The 22732-nt window shown below is 37.3% G+C and overlaps 1 protein-coding gene across 1 annotated transcript in view; it reads right to left on the bottom strand.

Annotated features, from left to right (window-relative positions):
• Positions 1 to 712: 712 nt before the first annotated feature.
• The window catches only part of brwd1 (bromodomain and WD repeat domain containing 1), a 29762-nt gene continuing 7742 nt past the window's right edge, over positions 713 to 22732 (bottom strand). The window contains exons 14-44 of the mRNA XM_058079424.2: positions 22462 to 22615; positions 22262 to 22396; positions 22053 to 22181; positions 21778 to 21926; positions 20324 to 20400; positions 19996 to 20202; positions 19747 to 19930; positions 18229 to 18316; positions 17058 to 17183; positions 16904 to 16971; positions 16572 to 16818; positions 16372 to 16488; positions 14722 to 14829; positions 14503 to 14627; positions 13597 to 13679; positions 13228 to 13339; positions 11831 to 11892; positions 11543 to 11698; positions 11341 to 11461; positions 11094 to 11219; positions 10926 to 10992; positions 8674 to 8724; positions 8433 to 8558; positions 8179 to 8331; positions 7933 to 8096; positions 6515 to 6672; positions 6275 to 6400; positions 5267 to 5443; positions 4849 to 5181; positions 3204 to 3332; positions 713 to 3129 (exon numbers count right to left, since the gene is read on the bottom strand). Coding sequence (XP_057935407.2) covers positions 1805 to 3129; positions 3204 to 3332; positions 4849 to 5181; positions 5267 to 5443; positions 6275 to 6400; positions 6515 to 6672; positions 7933 to 8096; positions 8179 to 8331; positions 8433 to 8558; positions 8674 to 8724; positions 10926 to 10992; positions 11094 to 11219; positions 11341 to 11461; positions 11543 to 11698; positions 11831 to 11892; positions 13228 to 13339; positions 13597 to 13679; positions 14503 to 14627; positions 14722 to 14829; positions 16372 to 16488; positions 16572 to 16818; positions 16904 to 16971; positions 17058 to 17183; positions 18229 to 18316; positions 19747 to 19930; positions 19996 to 20202; positions 20324 to 20400; positions 21778 to 21926; positions 22053 to 22181; positions 22262 to 22396; positions 22462 to 22615 — 5383 coding nt within the window. The 3' untranslated portion in view covers positions 713 to 1804. The remainder of the gene's footprint in view (positions 3130 to 3203; positions 3333 to 4848; positions 5182 to 5266; positions 5444 to 6274; positions 6401 to 6514; positions 6673 to 7932; positions 8097 to 8178; positions 8332 to 8432; positions 8559 to 8673; positions 8725 to 10925; positions 10993 to 11093; positions 11220 to 11340; positions 11462 to 11542; positions 11699 to 11830; positions 11893 to 13227; positions 13340 to 13596; positions 13680 to 14502; positions 14628 to 14721; positions 14830 to 16371; positions 16489 to 16571; positions 16819 to 16903; positions 16972 to 17057; positions 17184 to 18228; positions 18317 to 19746; positions 19931 to 19995; positions 20203 to 20323; positions 20401 to 21777; positions 21927 to 22052; positions 22182 to 22261; positions 22397 to 22461; positions 22616 to 22732) is intronic.

Below are 22732 nucleotides of genomic sequence, written 5' to 3'. Positions count from 1 at the left end.
GTTAAACTAGGATGAATCGCAGAATATACTGTATAATCTGCGGCACGATGCGGTAGTCACGTTTTGAAATTTAATTAACTGAGTAAAAAGTTCGGTGCCGAACGTGCGACACACTAAATTAGACGGTTACGGATTTTGACGTCACGAAATGCGACACCGGTTTTCACAATAAACAAACCCGCCTATGCACGTGTGAGAATATATTTGGGGATATGTAGCATTTAATACAACATATCAGATATTATTACTGAATTATAACGGTATGTGGTTACTGACAATAGGATTTATCAGCAAAACAATACGCGATATATAAATACATATGCCCTATGTATTTTGACTGCAGATGTTGTCATATATGTGGCTACCAGGAAATTAAGTAAATTCAGCTGACTCTTAATACGCTCATTTGCACCAACCTTGGCGTGCTGTAACCCGTGTTTCAGTTAAAAATGTATACATATTTCATAGGTAAGAAATTATTCGTGGTAAAATAGGATGAATCGCAGGATATACTGTACTATTGCGGCATGATGCGGTAGTCACATTTAGAAATGTAGTTAATTGACTAAAAACCTCCGTGTCGAAAGTGCGACAAACTTAGATGGTTACGCGTTTTGACGTCATGAAAATGCGACGCCGGTCTTTCACAATAAACAAACCCGCACACAAACAAAAACAAAAAACATTGCACACAAAGGCCAACATTTCGGTATTATCGTTTTTTTCATTGAAATCTTGTTTATTGAAGATGTAGTACGAGAACCATTGAGCAAATAAGTCAAAGCAACTGCATTTAGAAAACCCGCCATAAACCAAACTACTGTGGGACTGGCAAAAATATTTACGTCAACAAAAAAAAAAAAAAGATTTTAACACTGAAAGTAACACCGGACAATTAAATGTCTTCCCAATATGAGAAATCACACTATTTTGCGGTAAGTACTTCTGGTTATTTGTACTTGGCAAAAAAAGGTACCAATTTGTGACACATGGCAAGACAATGCAGTTGAAAGTAAAAAAACAAACAAGTAAAATAAAATTTAAACTTAAATAAAAATGTTGCTACTGACTGATGGCCATCCATCAAAATACATCTAAAGTATTTACTAGAATACAACACAAAAGTGAAGAAAACAATATAAAGGGGGATGATTTCATTCATTTTGGCTCATATCAACTCATAATACAGTCAAAGCATTAAGTGTATGTATGGATTTACAAAGGAGTGCTGTAGTCTTAAGTGAGAATGTGGCTTGGGTTTTTAAGTCTCGGTTGCGTGTGCTTAGACGTCTTGCCCACCTGGAATAGTCGCTCGTCCGTTTCATCGCTCCAAAAAAAAAAAAAAAAAACCTGGAATTCTCGCTCGTCCTTTTCAACCGCACGTCTGAGACTACAGTAAACTTAGTTGACCCCTGAGTTTCTAATGCAAAACTAGTGTATGAAATACCTCCTTACAGTGTATTTTAGTGCAAGCCAGCAATATGCTTAGATTTAAACAGAGGTATATTATTAGATAGCACCCAAAGATTCCTCACAAGTTAACTCTGCTGGATGAAAAAAATAAAATAAAATATCGCAACAAGCAATGTTGGCAGGCGGCGGTTTTGATCTGAATCCTCGTGATAACCAGCAGTTCAAATGCATGAATTTGTATCACATGTATAAACGTGTTTTTCATAGAAAATATAAATATCCCTGAAAGAAACAAGATTCACAGCATTTTTTTTTTGTTTGTTTGTCGAGGAAACCAGTGCTGCTACCGTTAATGTCAAGTGTCTTTCCCGTGTGCGGTCGTTAAAACCCGTCATTCGCTGTCGTGATAGACGACAGTTCGCTTGCCACGGTTTCGGGTGTTGACGCGGGCTTTTTGCCGCGTTCCGCCGCACGCCTCGTCGCTGTCATCTTCCTCCGAGGCAACCCGTGGTCGACGCCGACGCAACTGCCGACCGGCGGTCCTTTCGTCGCTCGCCGCCCGTCTGGGACTTCTCCTCTTTGGACTGCTGTGGGACCCTGAGCTGGCGTAGGAGTTTTCGCTCGCCGAGGACGACTGCTCGATTTCAGAGTCTGAACTGTGGTTACTGCTGCAGCTTTCCTTCAGCCTTTTGTGTTTGGCCCGCCTCTCCTCATTCTTCCTCCTTGTCCTCCTTGAGCGGCCCACATCTTCTTCGTCGTCGTCGTCGTCCTCGCTGGAATGCGACACGGAAAAAGCATCTCCATGATCCTGTTTCGGCCGCTTAAAGGAGCCGGACCTGATATTTTTTTTATTGTTCTCAGCCGCCATCTCACTCTCATCTTCAGAGCCTGAAGTGTATACTCGTTTCCTCTTGGAAGACATCGGAGTGGTGCTTTCATCTGGAGGGCTTTTCTTTGACGCTCTCTTGTTGTAGCGGTCTTCCCTCGAGATCGCTTTGTTCCCGTTTCTCATCTTACTCCGAGTAGCGCCGTCTTCCTCCGAAGCAGAGTTATCGCTGATGTATTTCTTCTTGGGGAGCATTCTGAGGTTAAGACGCCGGTTGGGGGTGCCGTCGGAGTTATCCGAGTCTTCCTCCGATGAGCCGGTGGAGCGTTTTCTCCTGGACTTCTTGGGTTGGAATTCCTGCTCGGAAGTGTCGGTGGCGGAAGTGTCGCCGCGAGGGCGTTTTGATTTGCTCTTGTTCCTCGTGGACCTCTTGGTTTTGGAGTCGAAGTCGTCGCTGGAGATGCTGTTTTCGGCTTCGCTTTCGTCGTTCTGCTTCGCTTTTTTCCTGCGCGAGCTCTTTTGCGCTTCGAGATCTCCGGCGGGATGTCCTTGGCTTTTCGATGACGACACTTTACTCCTTTTAGAGTCCTTCGGTTGTGCCGCTTCGCTCCCGTTTTGATGCGGCTGATGCGAACTGTCGTCGTCGTCAGAGCTCACTGGAGGTTTGCTTCGGGTGGTTCTTCGTTTAGTGTCTTCTTCTTCCTCCTCCTCTTCACTGGTAATCCTGCTCTTGCGGGATGAGCTTCGACTCGTCTTCTGACGCACGGCTACCTCATTTTCCTCCTCCGCATCTCCGGAACTCTCCTCCGCGGCATCGCCGTCCTGCTCGGAGCTGCTGTCCAGCAACTTGTGATGTTTGGGGCCGTCTCCGTTCATGCACGTGAAAGGTCCTGCAAAAAAAGAAAGAGTGAAGCGTTGCTAAATATACTCAGGAAAAGGCAAATGGAAAGCTCGTGTTGCTGACCGGTTCCCTTGGTGTTGCTTGACGTTCTTGCGTGTCCGTTCTGCTGACAGTGGGAGGAGTCTGAGGAGCTGCTGTCGTTGCCGTTCTCCTCATCCTGGGATTCTTCAGTCGATTCCTTAGTATTCGTAGCTATAAAACACGGGAAATTGGACATGAAAATGCAAATAATGTATTTGGCTATGTAATCACTGAGAGTGAAAATAGTCACTTTTTGAAATAATTGTAGTATTTGTTTTTCTGTGAGGCTCTTTTTTACGATTTTGTGTAACCAACAAATGTGTCATGTAGTTAGTAAAGAGGTGATGTTGTGTCACTCCATCAAAATGGTAATAAATGATGATTACAATAATGGTGATAACAATAATAATGGTAATAATGATAAAGATTATAACAAAAATGATAATATTACAATGATAATAATAAAACAAGAAAACAAGACTGTGGCATGAACATGATTATATCTTGCAAAAAGGGGTAGGCATTTATAAGCTTTTGCTTCAGCCTACTCCTTTTCGGCTTGTGATCAGATAGTTGAATACAAATGGAAATAATGGGGAAAAATAATAAAAATAAATAAATAAAATAACAACAATAATAAATATTAATAAATACTAAAAATAAATAAATAACAATAAATAATAATAAATAATATAAATAAATAAATAAATAATAATAAAAATTTAAAAACAAACAAACATGATTATATCTTGCAAAAAGGGGTCGGCATTTATAAGCTTTTGCTTCAGCCTACTCCTTTTGGGCTTGTGATCAGATAGTTCAATACAAATGGAAATAATGGGAAAAAATAATAATAAATAAAATAACAATAATAAATAACAATAAATAATAATAATAATAAAAACAAATAACTAATAATTAATAATAATAAAAAACATGATTATATCTTGCAAAAAGGGGTAGGCATTTATAAGCTTTTGCTTCAGCCTACTCCTTTTGGGCTTGTGATCAGATAGTTGAATACAAATGGAAATAATGGAAAATAATAATAATAAAAAATAAATAAAAATAAAAAATAAATGAATAGATAAATAAATAAATAAAAAACATGATCATATCTTGCAAAAAGGGGTAGGCATTTATAAGCTTTTGCTTCAGCCTACTCCTTTTGGGCTTGTGATCAGATAGTTGAATACAAATGGAAATAATAAAAAAATAATAGAAATAATAATAATAAAAACATGATTATATCTTATAATGGGGGGAATTAATAAAAATTAATAATAATAAATAAACAAATAATAAAAATAATAATAATAAAAACATGATTATATCTTGCAAAAAGGGGTAGGCATTTATAAGCTTTTGCTTCAGCCTACTCCTTTTGGGCTTGTGATCAGATAAGTTAAATACAAATGGAAATAATGGAAAGTTATATTTTCATTGATGTAAGAAATGCACTGTAATGGTTCATATATTTGCCCAAATTAAAAAAAAAAAAACTGTATAAACGAATGATTGATGTATTTTAATGTTAATGTTTAATTTAATCTTTTACTCTGTTTACTTGCTTTTATTCAACTCCATTCTTCTGTAAAGTGTCTTTGAGTATTTTGAAAAGCGCTATATGAATGAAATGTATTATTATTATTATTATAAAAAAATAAAATAAAAAAAACATTCCCACCGCTTTTCGATTGCTCCCCATCTGAATCAGAGCTGCTCTGAAGCACCGTGGGGCGTTTGCTGGGTCGGGGAGTGTTGCGAAGGCGACTGGTGCTGCGCCTGGGCTCCGCCTCCTCCTCTTCCTCCTCCTCCTCATCATCATCTTCATAATCTGAAGCTTCAATAAGTTTTATCCTGTTGACAGCAGCCCTCGCCGTTTTCCTCTTGAGCGACCTGCGAATGGTTGGTTCTTCCCTGTTGGAACCGCGTGATGAGCTTCTTTCCGATTCCCGGAGGTGATGTCTCTCCCTGCGAGAGGGGCGGCTGGCGTGACCGTTCATCTCCATTCTGCCCTCTGAGAATAAGCAATATTTAAAACAATAATAGTGAAATATTAATCTTAAGTATGATGAATCGAAAATGAGAGATTTGTTTTTTACCGCTCTTGTTTCGACCCGCAGCGGCAGCGTTTCTGGTCAGCCGCGTGGTCCTGCTCTTTGGAGTTCTGCTGGGATAGCGACGACCTGAAGAATGGGAAGATGCTTCGCCGTCTTCTTCCCCGTCACCTTCACTGTCTTCTTCTTCCTCCACCTCCTCTTCACTATCACTCAAATCCACTAGCACAAAAAAAAGGCCAAGAAATGTTTAAATCCTGGAATAATATCAGATGTTTACTCTAAAACGGGGGTCTCAAACATGCGGCCCGTGGGCCACATTGCTAGTTTAGGCCCCCATCTTGATTTTGTTTAACGCAAGTTTGATATGGATGCTGTATGGTATCATGTACCCAGAAAAAATTATTACGTTTGATTCATGTTCATGTTAAAGGTTAAATAACTGTTAATAGTTATCCTCCCAAACCGTGTGGAAGTGGTAAGTTTTTGGGTTTTTAAGTTTAAAGAAAATAACTTGGAGGCTACCGTTTAGGTCGCTAGCTCTCTAGTTTGCGAGTTAGCATGTGTCTCAAGACCCTGCAGTTGTGCAATATGTTGTAAATAAATAAATATAAATGTGACTATAGTCGTGTTTTGTCATGTCTACAGGGCTCTAATAATGCTTTGTTCATTTTAATCTGAAAAAAATCATTTGTCTACCCACCAACTATATGTGGTTTCTTAAGTTTTTATTATTTGCCGTTTTATTAATATTATTATATTTATTTATTACTGATTGATTTTCTTTATACTTTATTTGTTTATTTATTTTTCATCTTTTTTTGTGTAGAAAAATAAAAAGTAAGATATTTGAGAACAGTGGAATGTTTTATCAGAGCTTTTTTAGAAAATCGGAACCAAAGCAAAGTTTATTCATTTTTCTGTTTTTAATAAATGCGGGTTTTTTTTGGAAAACCTGATGCGGCCCAGCCTCAGACCCTAGCTCCAGTGGCCCCCAGGTAAATTGAATTTGAGACCCCTGTTCTAAAACAAGTAAAAGTGAGGCAAAATAACCTTTTTTGCGCTGCTTGGAAGAGCTGCCTCTGGTAACTCTGGCTTTCTGTTTGCCTTGATGGTGCTTGGAGGAACCCGGACACGTTCCCTCTGATAAGTCACTGTCTTCACTCTCGCTCTCGGACTCTGGAGAGGAAATAATAGGTGTGACTTCCCAAATAATACATAACAGTGTAAACTCAATCAACATCAAGTTCAATCATTCAGTATCAGCTGAAAAATATGGTGTTGATGAAGCACCTTTAGATGCAGAGTCGTCTTCTGAGGAGCTATGGCCGCCGGCACTGCTTCTCCGAGACCTCCTGGCCCGCTCAGGAAGTGGTGCTTTGGTTGAGGTAGATTTGGTCACAGAGACGGACTCCACTTTTTCCTGAGTTTTGACAGAGTCCCCCTTGTGACTGAACGAGGACAGGGACAACGGTTGAGTTCCAAGCAGATTTTTTGTCGGCAATTTTGGTAATGGTAATTGTTTGATTTCATTTGAACATGCATCAGATTCCAATTGAGTGCATCCCATAATCAGTTCACAGTTCCACATGTCCAAAAGGAGTAGGAAGAAGCAAAGCTTATTAAATCCTACCCTTCCATCTGGTACTTTTACAATCGGTAACTGTCACATTTGTTCACTTCCAGCTTTCCATAATACAGTTTAAGGTTTTTTGTTTTGTTTTGTTTTAAATGATGCACCCCGTACCAAAGTAAATGAAATTAATTACATTTAAAGAAATTAAAATAAATTAAATTAATTACATTACACTAAATCAAATGTAATTAATTACATTTAATTAATTACATTTATTTACATGTAATTACATTTAATTAATTACACGTACTTACATGTAATTTAATTAATTACATTTAATTTTATTTAATTTGATTAAATTAAAATTTTAGTCCCGTACCGAAGGAGGTGATATGAGCATCCAATGCCATAATGGGTACCATAGTAACTGTCAATATAGTGATATATATAGCACAGTATATAGTTTTTTTGGTTAGCTTTTTTGTTTTTAATTTATTTTATTAATTTTTATTTTATTTATTCATTTATTTTAATTTTTAATATCTTTTTTAATTTTTTAAATTTTCCGTTACGTACCGAAGTACGAGGTGATATGAGCATCCAATGACATAATGGGTACCATAGTAACTGTCAATATAGTGATATGTATATTTAATTTTTAATTTTTTTTTATTTTATTTACATTTTTTATTTTTTATTTTTTTTTTTGTCCCGTACCAAAGTACTCGGTGATATGAGCATCCAATGCCATAATGGGTACCATAGTAAGTGTCAATATAGTGATATATATAGCACATCATGACTGGTTCAAGACTCTTCATCCTTGTATTTAGCAAACATCAACTGCTTGTATTGTTTCTTGAATTGGCTCATCGTTGTGCATTGTTTGACTTCCTTACTCAATCCATTCCATAGTTTGATTCCACATACTGAAATGCTATGGCTAGCATAACGTAGTCCTAGCATAGAAGTGTTTCAATTTTTGCAGTTCAGTTGTATATTTTGCATTTTGTTGCATTACAAAATGCAAAAAACCAAAACAAATCTGGATGTTAAAAGAGAAGTATGTACTGAAGCGTGTATCTGGTGTAACGTTACACACGTAGCGTATTTGTGATGCTAAACCACGACTTACCTTGTCGTGGCACCGCCAGATGGATCCTGCTGCTGTGTTTTCTTTTTGAACCTCTGGCTGCGGCGCAGCCTGGCGCTGCTCTTCACGGCCGTTTTGTAATCAGATATGATTGTTCGGATTTGCTCCTCGAAGAAGGCAGAGAGCCGCAAGGTCATGCTGTAAATCTGCAAGAAGCAATTCTAGTCACTTGAGCAGAAATAAATTAAAACCAACAGAAACACGAAATTCTCCTAAAACTCTCCAAACCTTGGAACGTTTATTGGGCGTGTAAGCTTTAGCATTTGCAAATATTAGCCGCGTGTCTTTGCAAAGCTCGACTGGATTTTCATAGCGTTCTTGCTCCAAGGTTCTTTTCACAGTGCCAAAGTCCATCGGCGTATCAATGATGTCATGGTAGTCCTGGAAATTGAAACAAAACAAACGTTAGAATCTTTCCGAGTCCAACCTGGCTTGCTTTTTTTTTTTTATTTTAGCACTATATTAGGCAGTCTTGAACTCACAGGATAGTTCTGAGGATCCACTGGCAGTCTGAAGGGCTCAGAGTCCTCGCACTCAAAGATGTAATTGAGCAGATTTTTGCACTGCTCCTTCCAGGCATCTCTGTCAGGCAGCACCTCCACAGATCGCTGAAAATAGCATGCAAGGACAGACAAGGTCATCTCATGTTTCCCGTAATACATTTGCCACTTTACATTATGAATTATAGCGTTTGAAGTCATTTTTCATGGAAATTCTGTATACCTGACGCAGCCTGTGGCCTGAGGAGGGTCCTGGTGCTTCTGCATCCGCTTCCTGTCAATGGACATTTCAAATAGTCATGCTCTGTATGGAACTTAATCAGTTCTTGCACAATGTCAAGATTTTAAAACAGGGGTTCAAACACGTGGCCCGCAGGACACTAGTTTGAGGCCCCCGCCTTGATATGAAAGTTTAATGTTAAAGTTTGATATGGATGCTGTATGGTATCATGTACCCAGAAAAAATTATTACGTTTGATTCATGTTCATGTTAAAGGTTAAATAACTTAATAGTTATCCTCCCTATCCGTGTGGAAGTGGTAAGCTTTTGGCTATTTAAGTTGAAAGAAAATAACTTGAAGGCTACCGTTTAGGTCGCTAAATTTATGTGACTATAGTCGTGAAAAATAATTGTCTACCCACCAACTATATGTGGTTTCTTAAGTTTTTATTATTTTCCGTTTTATTATTACTGATTGCTGAACTATCCCAAAGGTCTACATCAGGGGTCTCAAACTCGCGGCGGCCCGCAGGACACTAGTTTATGACACAAGAGAGCTTGCGACCTAAATGGTAGCCTTCAAGTTATTTCCTTTAAACTTAAAAAGCCCAAAACTTACCACTTCCACACAGACAGGGAGGATAACTATTAACAGTTATTTAACCTTTAACATGAACATGAATCAAACATAATAATTTTTTCTGGGTACATGATACCATACAGCAGGGGTCTCAAACACGCGGCCCGCGGGCCAAATGTGGCCCGCAGGACACTAGTTTGAGGCCCCTGCCTTGATATGAAAGTTTAATGTTAGTGCGGCCCGCGCAAGTTTGATATGGATGCTGTATGGTATCATGTACCCAGAAAAAATTATTACGTTTGATTCATGTTCATGTTAAAGGTTAAATAACTGTTAATAGTTATCCTCCCTATCCGTGTGGAAGTGGTAAGTTTTTGGCTATTTAAGTTGAAAGGAAATAACTTGAAGGCTACCGTTGAGGTGGCTAGCTCTCTAGTTTGCGAGTTAGCATGTGTCTCAAGACCCTGCAGTTGCGCAATATGTTGTAAATAAAAAGAGTATAAATGTGACTATAGTCGTGTTTTGTCATGTCTACAGGGCTCTAATAATGCTTTGTTCATTTTAATCTGAAAAAAATCATTTGTCTACCCACCAACTATATGTGCTTTCTTAAGTTATTATTTGCCCTTTTATTATTATATTTATTTATTTATTACTGATTGATTGATTTTCTTCATTTTTGATTTGTTTATTTATTTTTCATCTTATTTTGTGTAGAAAAATAGAAATTAAGATATTTGAGAACAGTGGAATGTTTTATCAGAGCTTTTCTTGTAGAAAATTTTTTGTTTTTAATAAATGCTTTTTTTTTTTTTTTTTGGAAAACCTGATGTGGCCCAGCCTTGCCCAGACCCTAGCTCCAGTGCCCCCCAAGTAAATTGAGTTTGAGACCCCTGGTTTAAAAGATTGCCTGTACAGCTAAAAAAGCGCTACTGCAGGGTGAAGGGTCCAAAAGTCAAATCCATTTCATTTGGGGTTGTTACGATTTTGCCAAAGTGGCCACCACACCAGCTGGACCCAAAGGTCAAAAGGTGAACGTTCAAAGACTAGGTCTTGACAACAAAGTCGATTATGAGTGAGTGAGTGCGAGTCAACGGTATCATCTCAGATTTATAAAATGTGTGGTTCTACACACACATTGGTTGATGTAATGCAAACATAATACATTATTGTTGTGTTTTCATCCTCTCAGAAGCATATTGAGAGAAAAGCCAAAACGACAGCAACATGATGATCTCTATGGTGAGAATGATGTGCTGTGTTGGTGAAATATTGACTGTGCGAGGAAACTAAATGTCGTCCTTCAGGTGCGTTTCACATTCAGCAATGACAAGAACACAAAGTGCTGAGAGGAGATGTTTCATGCAGTATGCATAAAACTTTGCAGTTTAAAAAGAGGTTACTCCTTAGTAAGAAAAACAATTGTTTTCCTGCACTGTTTTGTCACCTTGAAGGCAAGCCTCTTAAATTAACTTCATCAAGTTTATGAAAAAGGACGCATTGGGACTATACAGCGGATTCCCGTATATTTGCAATTGAGCATTCGTGACCCTGAAAATTTTTGGATTTTTGACCAAAGCATTTTTTTGTGAGTGTTTTTAGGGGCGCTTCAATTATTCACATTTTTTCCGCCACTCTGCGGTGGCCCCAGATTGTAAATTGAAATTTGACGTACCTCGTCGTCCTCGTCCATTTCTTCAACAACACTGTAAATTTCCATGATGTCCATACAGTTTGAATTACTGCGGAAAAAAAAGAAAAGAAAATGGGTCGAGGTGCAAATATGGAACATTTGTGCAAAAAATAACAAAACCAAAAAGAGAGAAATATATCAGGGACGTACTTGACAAATTTCTGGAGGACGTTGGAGATGATTTTTGCAGAGTGGGCAATCTTGCTCCTTGGTTCGTTGAAAGTGCGGGCATTGTGCGCAATGTACCTGGCATCCCAAATCAATGCCGAAAGCCGCCTGCGGGACCGTTATTACAGAAGCGTCGGTGTACAGTATTGCAAATTCAACACACATAGTCGAGCTCCATAAGTCATGTCTTATCAGGAGTCAACGAGATAAATTAACTGATGGAACCGACCTGTAGAATTTGTTCACGAGTCGCAGTCGGATGGTGTCCAGGTCCGTGGGGTAAGCGATCACGGTGCAGTAGGTGGGATATTGGATCAAGTCTACGGGACCGGAGAAGGGGGCACAAATCTCTGTGGCAGGAACGCAGACACGGCGTGTTTAGTTTAACATCAGGAAATCGTTCAAGTCTGCTAAAAATGAGGCGTACGCACCAACGGTGATGAGCTGGCTGATTCCGCCGATGATTCGCTCGCATTCTTGGTCCCGATTCCTCACCCCCCACTCTCCCTGCAGAGGCTTGTACATCAGCTCGCTCATCTCCTCTGGCGTCACAGGGATGCTGCCGCCTTCCGTCTCGGGTAGCTGAGCTGCACAGCAAAGACACACTGGATGAAAAGTCATCTTATCAACAAAGTCAAAAAAAAATATTGTGTTTGGGAAATGTTAAGGGAACTTTTGTAATAATGCTGCCAAAGCAGGTCTGAATGGTTGAACCTTACCGTCCTCTGGAATAGGTTCCACGTCCCAAGGACTCAACTTCTCATTCTCACCGTTATCCCATCTAGGGAGAAACGGGAAAAAAATTACACTTACCCAAAAACCCTACAGGGGACCGCTGCTACAAGGAATACACAATATTTATAAGATGTGCTACTTTCATCCGTTGTCAAATATACAACATAATGTGGCCAGAAATATTTCAATATCGAACAAAGCAAAAAAATTAGTTCTCAATCAGAAATCACTCCACACTCTTTATTGCTCTCTGGTTCTACCATATCTTACTTATTGTGTGGAAATATGGGCTAATAACTATAAAAGCAATCTTCACTGGCTAAACGTGCTGCAAAAAAGGTCAGTAAGGATAATTCATAATGCCGCCTACAGAGAACATACTAACTCCTTATTTCTAAAATCACAAATACTTCAACTTGCTGATATAGTTCATCTTCAAACAGCTAAAATAATGCATAAGGCTAAAAATAAGCAATTAGCTAAAATGTGCTATATACATATCACTATATTGACAGTTACTATGGTACCCATTATGTAATTGTATGGTCGTATCACCTCGTACTTTGGTATGGGACAAAAAAATAAAAAAATAAATAAATTTGCTAAATACAAGAACCAGTCTTGAACCAGTCATGATGTGCTATATATATCACTATATTGACACTTACTATGGTACCCATTATGGCATTGGATGCTCATATCACTGAGTACTTTGGTACGGGACTAAAATAAAAAAAATTAAAAAAAAAAAATTAAACTAAAAATAAAAAATAATAAAATAAATAAATAAATAAATAAATAAATTTGCTAAATACAAGGATGAAGAGTCTTGAACCAGTCATGATGTGCTATATATATATCACTATATTGACACTTACTATGGTAGCCATTATGGCATTGGATGCTCATATCACCGAGTACTTTGGTACGGGACGAAAAGAAAAAAAAAAATTTAAAAAATAAAAATAAATAAAACTAAAAATAAAATAAATAAAAAAATACATTTGCTAAATACAAGGATGAAGAGTCTTGAACCAGTCATGATGTGCTATATATATCACTTACTGTGGTACCCATTATGGCATTGGATGCTCACATCACCTCATACTTCGGTACGAGGTACATTATTAAAAAAAAATATTTTTTTTTTCTTAAAAAACCTTAAACTATATTAGGAAAGCAGGAAGTGAACAAATGTAACAGTGACTGATTGTAAAAGTACCAGATGGAGGGGTAGGATTTAATAAGCTTTGCTTCTTCCTACTCCTTTTGGACATGTGGAACTGGGAACTGATTATGGGATGCACTCAATTGGAATCTGATGCATGTTCAAATGAAATTAAACCATTACCATTACATTACCATTACCATTGTCACCTACCTGACTTTGAAGCACTGGAAGAGGCTGTCGGGGTATTCTGACTGGTACGGCTCCTGACAAACGATGGTGCCAAACCACCAGGCATCGTCAATCACCGAGCGGAACCGATCATCTGCAAATATGACGGAACCGCATCTATATTATATACACTCCAACAGGGCCAAGAAAATTTAAGAAGTACTGTAACTTCCGCTGTGTACTAAATATCCCATGTTAGGACATGGACAGCTGATGGTGGCCAAAACGTACAAATAGGTATTTGTATTTTGAAAAGCGCTATACAAATAAAATGTATTATTATTATTATTTAAATGTTTTTTTCTCTTTAAATTCAGTGTATGCTCCCTTACATGCACGGAGCTGACTTACTTGGTTGCCAGTTCCTACGTAGCGCCTCGTCATAGCTTTGCCTCAGCACCAGGAAATCTATCACATCCGGCATGTCGTGATATCTGCAAAGAAAAATCCCTTAGTTCAGGGGTCTCAAACTCAATTTACTTGGGGGCCACTGGAGCTAGGATCTGGGTGAGACTGGGCCACATCAGGTTTTCAAAAAAAAACAAAAAAAATGCATTTATTAAAAACAAAAAATAAAAAAAAAAACTTCGCTTTGGTTCCGATTTTCTACAAGAAAAGCTCTGATAAAACATTCCACTGTTCTCAAATATCTTAATTTTTATTTTTATACACAAAATAAGATGAAAAATAAACAAATCAAGAATAAAGAAAATCAATCAATCAGTAATAAATAAATATAATAATAAAAAATTAGGAAACCACATATAGTTGGTGGGTAGCCTAATGATTTTTTTTCAGATTAAAATGAACAAAGCATTATTAGAGCCCTGTAGACATGACAAAACACGACTATAGTCACATTTATACTCTTTTTATTTACAACATATTGCGCAACTGCAGGGTCTTGAGACACATGCTAACTCGCAAACTAGAGAGCTAGCGGCCTAAACGGTAGCCTTCAAGTTATTTCCTTTCAACTTACCACTTCCACACGGATAGGGAGGATAACTATTAACAGTTATTTAACCTTTAACATGAACATGAATCAAACGTAATATTTTTTTTCTAGGTACATGATACCATACAGCATCCATATCAAACTTGCGCGGGCCGCACTAACATTAAACTTTCATATCAAGGCAGGGGCCTCAAACTAGTGTCCTGCGGGCCAGCCGCGTGTTTGAGACCCCTGCCTTAGTTGGTTTTCTTAGTGGTATTGGTGGCATGGTAGCCAGTTAATAAAAGGGAATGGCTTACTTGACAGAGAAGGACTTGTCAGTAATTTTGCCCGTGCCATGGTCGATTAGCGTTAGCTTCAAACAGCACAGTGTCGGAGGGCAGACCTCATACTTGATCCCAGTAATCTTCACAAATTCTTGGTCCTGGAAAAAAAAAAAAAAGAACATCCAATAGAGGTCATTTAAATGTCAAAATGCTTTAAGCTGCCTCGATTTTTGCAGCTCCGCTTGGCCTCACCCGCAACTCCATTTTCTTCCAGGGCTGCTTGTCCAAGTTGATGGGATACAGATCTGTTCGTCTCACAGCCTCAACGTAAGCCTCGTGGCCCTGTCGGAAATAGATGACCTGGAAGAAAGAAAAGTCATAGTTGAATTGTCTATACTATGATAAAATTATACCAGAAAAGGGCTTATTAACAATATAAAGCCTCTTATACAATATTAGGCAATAATTAGGCATAAATACAGGCGTAAATACTGACAAATATTGTATAATTAATAAATACGTGCCAAAAATGTAAGAAATAGTAACTTATTAAATAATAACAAACACATGAATTATGGATTAATTATATCAATATTGTGGTTCAATAATTAGGCATAAATACAGGCGTAAATACTGACAAATATTGTATAATTAATAAATACGTGCCAGAAATGTAAGAAATAGTAACTTATTAAATAATAACGAATATGTGAATTCTGGATAAATGATATCAATATTGTGGTTAAATAATTAGGCATAAATACAGACATAAATACTGACAAATATTGTATAATTAATAAATATGTGCCAAAAATGTAAGAAATAGTAACTTATTAAATAATAACAAATACATGAATTATGGATAAATTATATCAATATTGTGGTTAAATAATTAGGCATAAATACAGGCGTAAATACTGACAAATATTGTATGATTAATAAATATGTGCCAAAAATTTAAGAAATAGTAACTTATTAAATAATAACGAATACATGAATTATGGATAAATGATATCAATATTGTGGTTAAATAATTAGGCATAAATACAGACATAAATACTGACAAATATTGTATAATTAATAAATGTGCCAAAAATGCAAGAAATAGTAACTTATTAAATAATAACGAATACATGAATTATGGATAAATATTATCAATATTGTGGTTAAATAATTAGGCATAAATACAGACGTAAATACTGACAAATATTGTATGATTAATAAATATGTGCCAAAAATTTAAGAAATAGTAACTTATTAAATAATAACGAATACATGAATTATGGATAAATGATATCAATATTGTGGTTAAATAATTAGGCATAAATACAGGCGTAAATACTGACAAATATTGTATAATTAATAAATATGTGCCAAAAATGTAAGAAATAGTAACTTATTAAATAATAACGAATACATGAATTATGGATAAATGATATCAATATTGTGGTTAAATAATTAGGCATAAATACAGGCGTAAATACTGACAAATATTGTATAATTAATAAATACATGCCAAAAATGTAAGAAATAGTAACTTATTAAATAATAACGACTACGTGAATTCTGGATAAATTATATCAATACTGTGGTTCAATAATTAGGCATAAATACAGACATAAATACTGACAAATATTGTATAATTAATAAATATGTGCCAAAAATGTAAGAAATAGTAACTTCTTAAATAATAACGAATATGTGAATTCTGGATAAATTGAGATTGCCCTTATCCAAGAGGAGGCTAAATGCAGGTGAGCCAATGTTAATATGTGTTGTTGTTATTGTATTTTATGTGTATTTTCAATTTTTTTTAAATGATAAATCTCCTCAACCAGTAAGTAACTCTTATTGTCAGCTCGGGATGCTAGGAATTTGGTACGAGAAATAAGCAAAACTCACCTCATCACCCATTTGAGGAACAAAAGGAGACTTCCTGGGAATGACATCGGTGATCCAGAGCGAGGGCCGAAACTCATTGGACACTTCTCTGTTGATTGACGGTCTGACTTTGGGCCGCTAATTGGAGTGACAGGGTGTAAAATCGCCGCCGCTGTTTCACGTGTCACGTGGATAAAATGGCGCCGAGACGGACAACTCACTTTGGGCGATTTGTTCTTTGATTTCCTGGATTTCTCTTTGTCTTTCGTCAACGTTTTTTCCTCGTCGTCACTTTGCTGTTGATGCGGGTGTGTCTGCTGCTTGTCTTCTTCGTCCTCGTTGTCTTCCTCGTCCTCGTCTGAACTGCTGAGCTGGCGGCGTACTCGTTTCCGCGATGACAGTAGAGTCGATGGTTGAAGGTTGATTCCGGCGTCTGCAGTCCAGTCCGAGTATTCGCTGGATGATTGGCTGTATAGACATCGTTTGAAAACACAAAAGCAATGCAAAAAACACTTAATATTAAAAAAAAACTACTAAATAAAGTACCAAATACCTCGGGCTGTCGCTGTTCCACTCCTCGTCATTGGAGGATTCCAGTTCACTGCCATCCAAGTCGTTGTCCTGAAAGACAGCACACAATAAAATGACCTTGGGTGCCAGGAAACGATATTCAATACAAAATCACAAGGGAGCGGAGAATGTGATACCTCGGTGTGTGCGTCGGAGCTCGCGGTTTCCTCTCCCTCTTCACATGACAGCTCGATGAATTCCACCGCCGCGTCTCCGTGTCCGTGCGCTCGCTTAACAGGAGGCGGTTCTTCGTCAGAATCGTCCTGCATGGACAAGAAAGGCCAATGGAACTACTTTAACCTTCCTCTTGTGTTAGCTTTCTGGTATCATGTCTTATGTTAGCGGGTCGGTATTAAATCAGCTATAAAATACTCTAAAAACAATAAGCTACCATCAAATTTGCTTCTCATGGCCAAATGTGGCCCGCAGGACACTAGTTTGAGGCCCCCGCCTTGATATGAAAGTTTAATGTTAAAGTTTGATATGGATGCTGTATGGTATCATGTACCCAGAAAAAATTATTACGTTTGATTCATGTTCATGTTAAAGGTTAAATAACTGTTAATAGTTATCCTCCCTATCCGTGTGGAAGTGGTAAGTTTTTGGCTATTTAATTTTTAAAGGAAATAACTTGAAGGCTACCATTTAGGTGGCTAGCTCTCCAGTTTGCGAGTTAGCATGTGTCTCAAGACCCTGCAGTTGCGCAATATGTTGTAAATAAAAATAGTATAAATGTGACTATAGTCGTGTTTTGTCATGTCTACAGGGCTCTAATAATGCTTTGTTCATTTTCATCTGAAAAAAATCATTTGTCTACCCACCAACTATATGTGCTTTCTTAAGTTTTTATTATTATTATTATTATTATTATTATTATTATATTTATGTATTACTGATTGATTGATTTTCTTTATTCTTGATTTGTTTATTTTTCATCTTATTTTGTGTATAAAAATAAAAAGTAAGATATTTGAGAACAGTGGAATGTTTTATCAGAGCTTTTATTGTAGAAAATTGGAACCAAAGCGAAGTTTTTTAAAAATTTTTGTTTTTAATAAATGCATTTTTTTTTTTGTTTGGAAAACCTGATGCGGCCCAGCCTTGCCCAGACCCGAGTTCCAGTGGCCCCCAAGTAAATTGAGTTTGAGACCCCTGTTATAGAGCATAATTAACCCTTAGTCGTCCAGGGTTTTTGCATACCTTTCTGTATATTTCACCATAAAAACTCATAATTTGGTTCCTTGTATTCCCCAGTATAACTTCACATGTACAGTTTTGTCAAGCAAAAAAAAAAAAAAAAGAACCTACTGGACAGCTGTATATGATGCGCCTCTTCTTTGTGTTGTATAACGCCACCTCCTCGTCTCCTTTGGCAACCCTGATGTCCACTTGGTCCCTAGAACACAATCAAGAATAACCAAAATGCATGTTTTGTTTTTTTGACAGTTATGAAGCAATGTAGCTTTCATGACGCAACACAAAATCACTTTATATGATATTTAAAAAAAAAAAGATTAAAAAGATTAAAAGACACGCATAAGAAGTAGTAACTTATTAAATAATAACGAATACATGAATTCCGGATAAATTATATCAATATTGTGATTCAATAATTAGGCATAAATACAGGCGTAATTACTGACAAATATTGTATAATTAATAAATATGTGCCAAAAATGTAAGAAATAGTAACTTATTAAATAATAAAAAATATGTGAATTACGGATAAATTATATCAATATTGTGGTTCAATAATTAGGCATAAATACAGACGTAAATACTGACAAATATTGTATAATTAATAAATAAGAGCCAAAAATGTAAGAAATAGTAACTTATTGTAACTTATAACTAATAATAACGAATACATGAATTATGGATAAATTATATCAATATTGTGGTTGATATATAATATAAATTGATATATAATTAGGCATAAATACTGACAAATATTGTATAATTAATAAATACGTTCCAAAAATGTAAGAAATAGCAACTTATTAAATAATAACGAATACATGAATTCTGGATAAATTATATCAATATTGTGGTTAAATAATTAGGCATAAATACTGACAAATATTGTATAATTAATAACTATGTGCCAAAAATTTAACAAATAGTAACTTATTAAATAATAATAACGAATACGTGAATTATGGATAAATTATATCAATATTGTGGTTCAATAATTACTGACAAATATTGTATAATTAATAAATATGTGCCAAAAATGTAAGAATTAGTAACTTATTAAATAATAACAAATATGTGAATTATGGATAAATTATATCAATATTGTGGTTCAATAATTAGGCATAAATACAGGTGTAAAAAATGACAAATATTGTATAATTAATAAATACGTGCCAAAAATGTAAGAAATAGTAACTTATTAAATAATAACAAATATGTGAATTATGGATAATTTATATCAATATTGTGGTTCAATAATTAGGCATAAATACAGGCGTAAAAAATGACAAATATTGTATAATTAATAAATACGTGCCAAAAATGTAAGAAATAGTAACTTATTAAATAATAACGAATATGTGAATTATTGATAAATTATGTCAATATTTCAGTTCAATAATTAGGCATAAATACAGACGTAAATACTGACAAGTATTCTATAATTAATAATACATGCCAAAAATGTAAGAAATAGTAACTTATTAAATAATAATGAATACGTGAATTATGGATAAATGATATCAATATTGTGGTTCAATAATTAGGCATAAATACAGGCGTAAATACTGACAAATATTATATAATGAATAAATACGTGCAGTATACTGTATATACTATTGGGAGCGTTACCTATAGCAGCTTGGTGCAAGCTCGGGCACCACCACCCGGCGTCTCCAGGCTTGCAGGTCTCGTTCTGTGGCCATCTGACTGCGAGGGGCATTCTGGTGCATCTGCCTGACGCCTTCCACCTGCCCGCTGCGCCGCAAACCTACATTGGGAGGGGACTGCACCTCCGCGCGGTCGTTCACCGACACTGCGACGACGTGAAGAATTGTTCAGATTCCTCAATTAGACTGGATAAAAAAATAAAGTTCATACCTCTGCGTGGCGTACTTGGTGCCGGCGGCGGGGCTGCCCCTGGCGCCTCAGCTTGAACACCCCCCTCGGCGCCGCCTTGGTTCTGCCGGTCCTGCCGCTGCTGAAGTTGTCGGATGGCCTCGTCCAGAAGGCTGCTACGTCTCACCGAGATCTCCTCCAACTCTGCGGTCTGCTGACTGATGACCTGCTCGACCACCTCACCGTCACCTGAGCAAACGTGACGACTCAGCTTCAATCATCATAATATCCTGCTTGGGGGGGTTTGATCGCATTTTTACTGCAGCTAATGTATTTAAATAAACATGCACCCAATGAGCTCTAGCCTTACTTGTGGCAACGTAGCCCAGCTGAGGGACCAGGTGTTCGGCTGCAATGTTCTCCCGCCCTGGAACAAGACGCTGGTACCTGGAAATTTAAATCCAAATAAAACATGTTTAATGTTTAATGAGAACGGCTACATTAAAGTTAAATAGATGTCTTCCACTTGTACAGCGCTTTGACACCATTAGTGTTTGATGATGTAGCAAGGACAGAGACTTGAACCCACAACCCTCAGGTAATGGTTTAATTTCATATGAACATGCATCAGATTACAATTGAGTGCATCCCATAATCAGTTCCCAGTTCCACATGTCCAAAAGGAGTAGGAAGAAGCAAAGCTTATTAAATCCTACCCCTCCATCTGGTACTTTTATAATCAGTAACTGTTACATTTGTTCACTTCCTGCTTTCCTAATATAGTTTAAGGTTTTTTGTTTTGTTTTGGTAATTTTTTGTCCCGTACCGAAGTATGAGGTGATATGAGCATCCAATGCCATAATGGGTACCATAGTAAGTGTCAATATAGTGATATATATAGCACATCATGACTGGTTCAAGACTCTTCATCCTTGTATTTAGCAAACATCAACTGCTTGTATTGTTTCTTGAATTGGCTCATCGTTGTGCATTGTTTGATTTCCTTACTCAATCCATTCCATAGTTTGATTCCACATACTGAAATGCTATGCTAATGCTAACGTAGTCCTAGCATAGAAGTGTTTCAAATGTACTTCTTCCCTGAGATCATATTTCTCCTCTCTTGTAGAGAAGTATTGGATGACATTTTTAGCTAATTGTTTATTTTTAGCCTTATGCATAATTTTAGCTGTTTGAAGATGAACTACATCCGCAAGTTGAAGTATTTGTGATTTTAGAAATAAGGAGTTAGTATGTTCTCTATAGGCGGCATTATGAATTATCCTTACTGACCTTTTTTGCAGTACATTTAGCCAGTGAAGATCGCTTTTATAGTTATTAGCCCATATTTCCACACAATAAGTAAGATATGGTAGAACCAGAGAGCAATAAAGAGTGTGGAGTGATTTCTGATTGGGAACAAATTTTTCCTTTGTTCAATATTGAAATATTTCTGGCCACCTTATGTTGTATATTTGTAATACGAGGTTTCCAGCTCATATTTTCATCTATTGTGATCCCCAGAAATGTATTTTCCTTCACCCTTTCAATGTCTACACCGTCTATTTGTATTTGCTGGTGCGTGTCCTTTCTGCTGTTAGCAAACAGCATGATTTTAGTTTTATTTAGGTTCAAGGACAACCTATTATCATCAAAGCATCTTTTAAGTGTGACCATTTCTTCTCTGACATTTCAAATGATTTCGTCTGTACTCCCTCTGGAACAAAAAGGAGTGGTATCATCCGCAAATAATACCAGCCACCAGGTTGTGGAGATGACCACTCTACCAACTGAGTCACGCCGCCGCAATAAAGAAACCCCTACCTTGGCGGGTGGGGATTTCCATCCACGTCCACGAGAAAAGGCGGGGGCATCAGATGGGGGGCCTGCTGTGTCTGTTCGTCAAGCACATAGCCGTTGGCATCCCTGATAAGTGGTCTGTAGTCGGTGTGGAAGAAAACCTGGTCTGGGAGCTGTTTTGGGAACAGGAAAGGGACAGAGGTTACATATTTCATATTACATGTTTTTAAGCTCCAAAAGGCATTTCTATACACTTTGAAAAAGAAACAATTGTGCTCATGAGTGACATTTTGTCTTGCCTTCTCATACGGCTTTGAGCTACCAAAACCAAAGATGAGCAGATGTCCATGGGAGTCCGTGCAGGCAAAACGCTGACCGTCGGGGGTGAATTTGCAGTCAAAAACTGCGCCATGACCTTGCCCTTCGATCTGCGTCGAAACAATGGACACAAAGCTGAAGTGGTAAACTTTCAATGAACATTTCCACTCATCAACAGTCCGCGGTGTACCATGTTGAAATAGTGCTGCGTTCTTGTTCCTCGCAGGAGGTCCCATATGAAGACATTCCCATCATGGCCAGCCGACAGGATGATCCTGGGGTCGAAAGGGTGCGGCTCAAGTACAAACACTTCGGCCTCGTGGCCCTGGAAACAAGGTTCACGTTAGTCCTTTTTATTGTTTTTGCGAGAAGAAAAAAAATATATATTACTTTTAGGATATGTAGCAACTGTCCCGTGTAGGAGTTCCACACTTTGAGAAGGTGGTTATTGACAGCTGTGATGACCATGTTGTCATGGCGATCCCATGCTACCATGGTGACTTTGGGCTTTAAGTAGCTTTCCTCTTCACTCATAGGCTCGGCACTGAAGAATAAAAACAATGGCGCTGAACAATGCTAGTTATTACTTTGTTTACATTGTATGAATATTTAACATCACAACAAAAAATACTGTCATGTCTGCCGTATGAGAGAACTACGG

Source organism: Doryrhamphus excisus, linkage group LG8, assembly GCF_037039965.1.
Source record: "Doryrhamphus excisus strain RoL-2023G ecotype Guam linkage group LG8, RoL_Dexc_Guam_v1.1, whole genome shotgun sequence".
Taxonomy (NCBI): domain Eukaryota; kingdom Metazoa; phylum Chordata; class Actinopteri; order Syngnathiformes; family Syngnathidae; genus Doryrhamphus; species Doryrhamphus excisus.
This window is presented reverse-complemented; position numbering and strand designations above follow the sequence as displayed.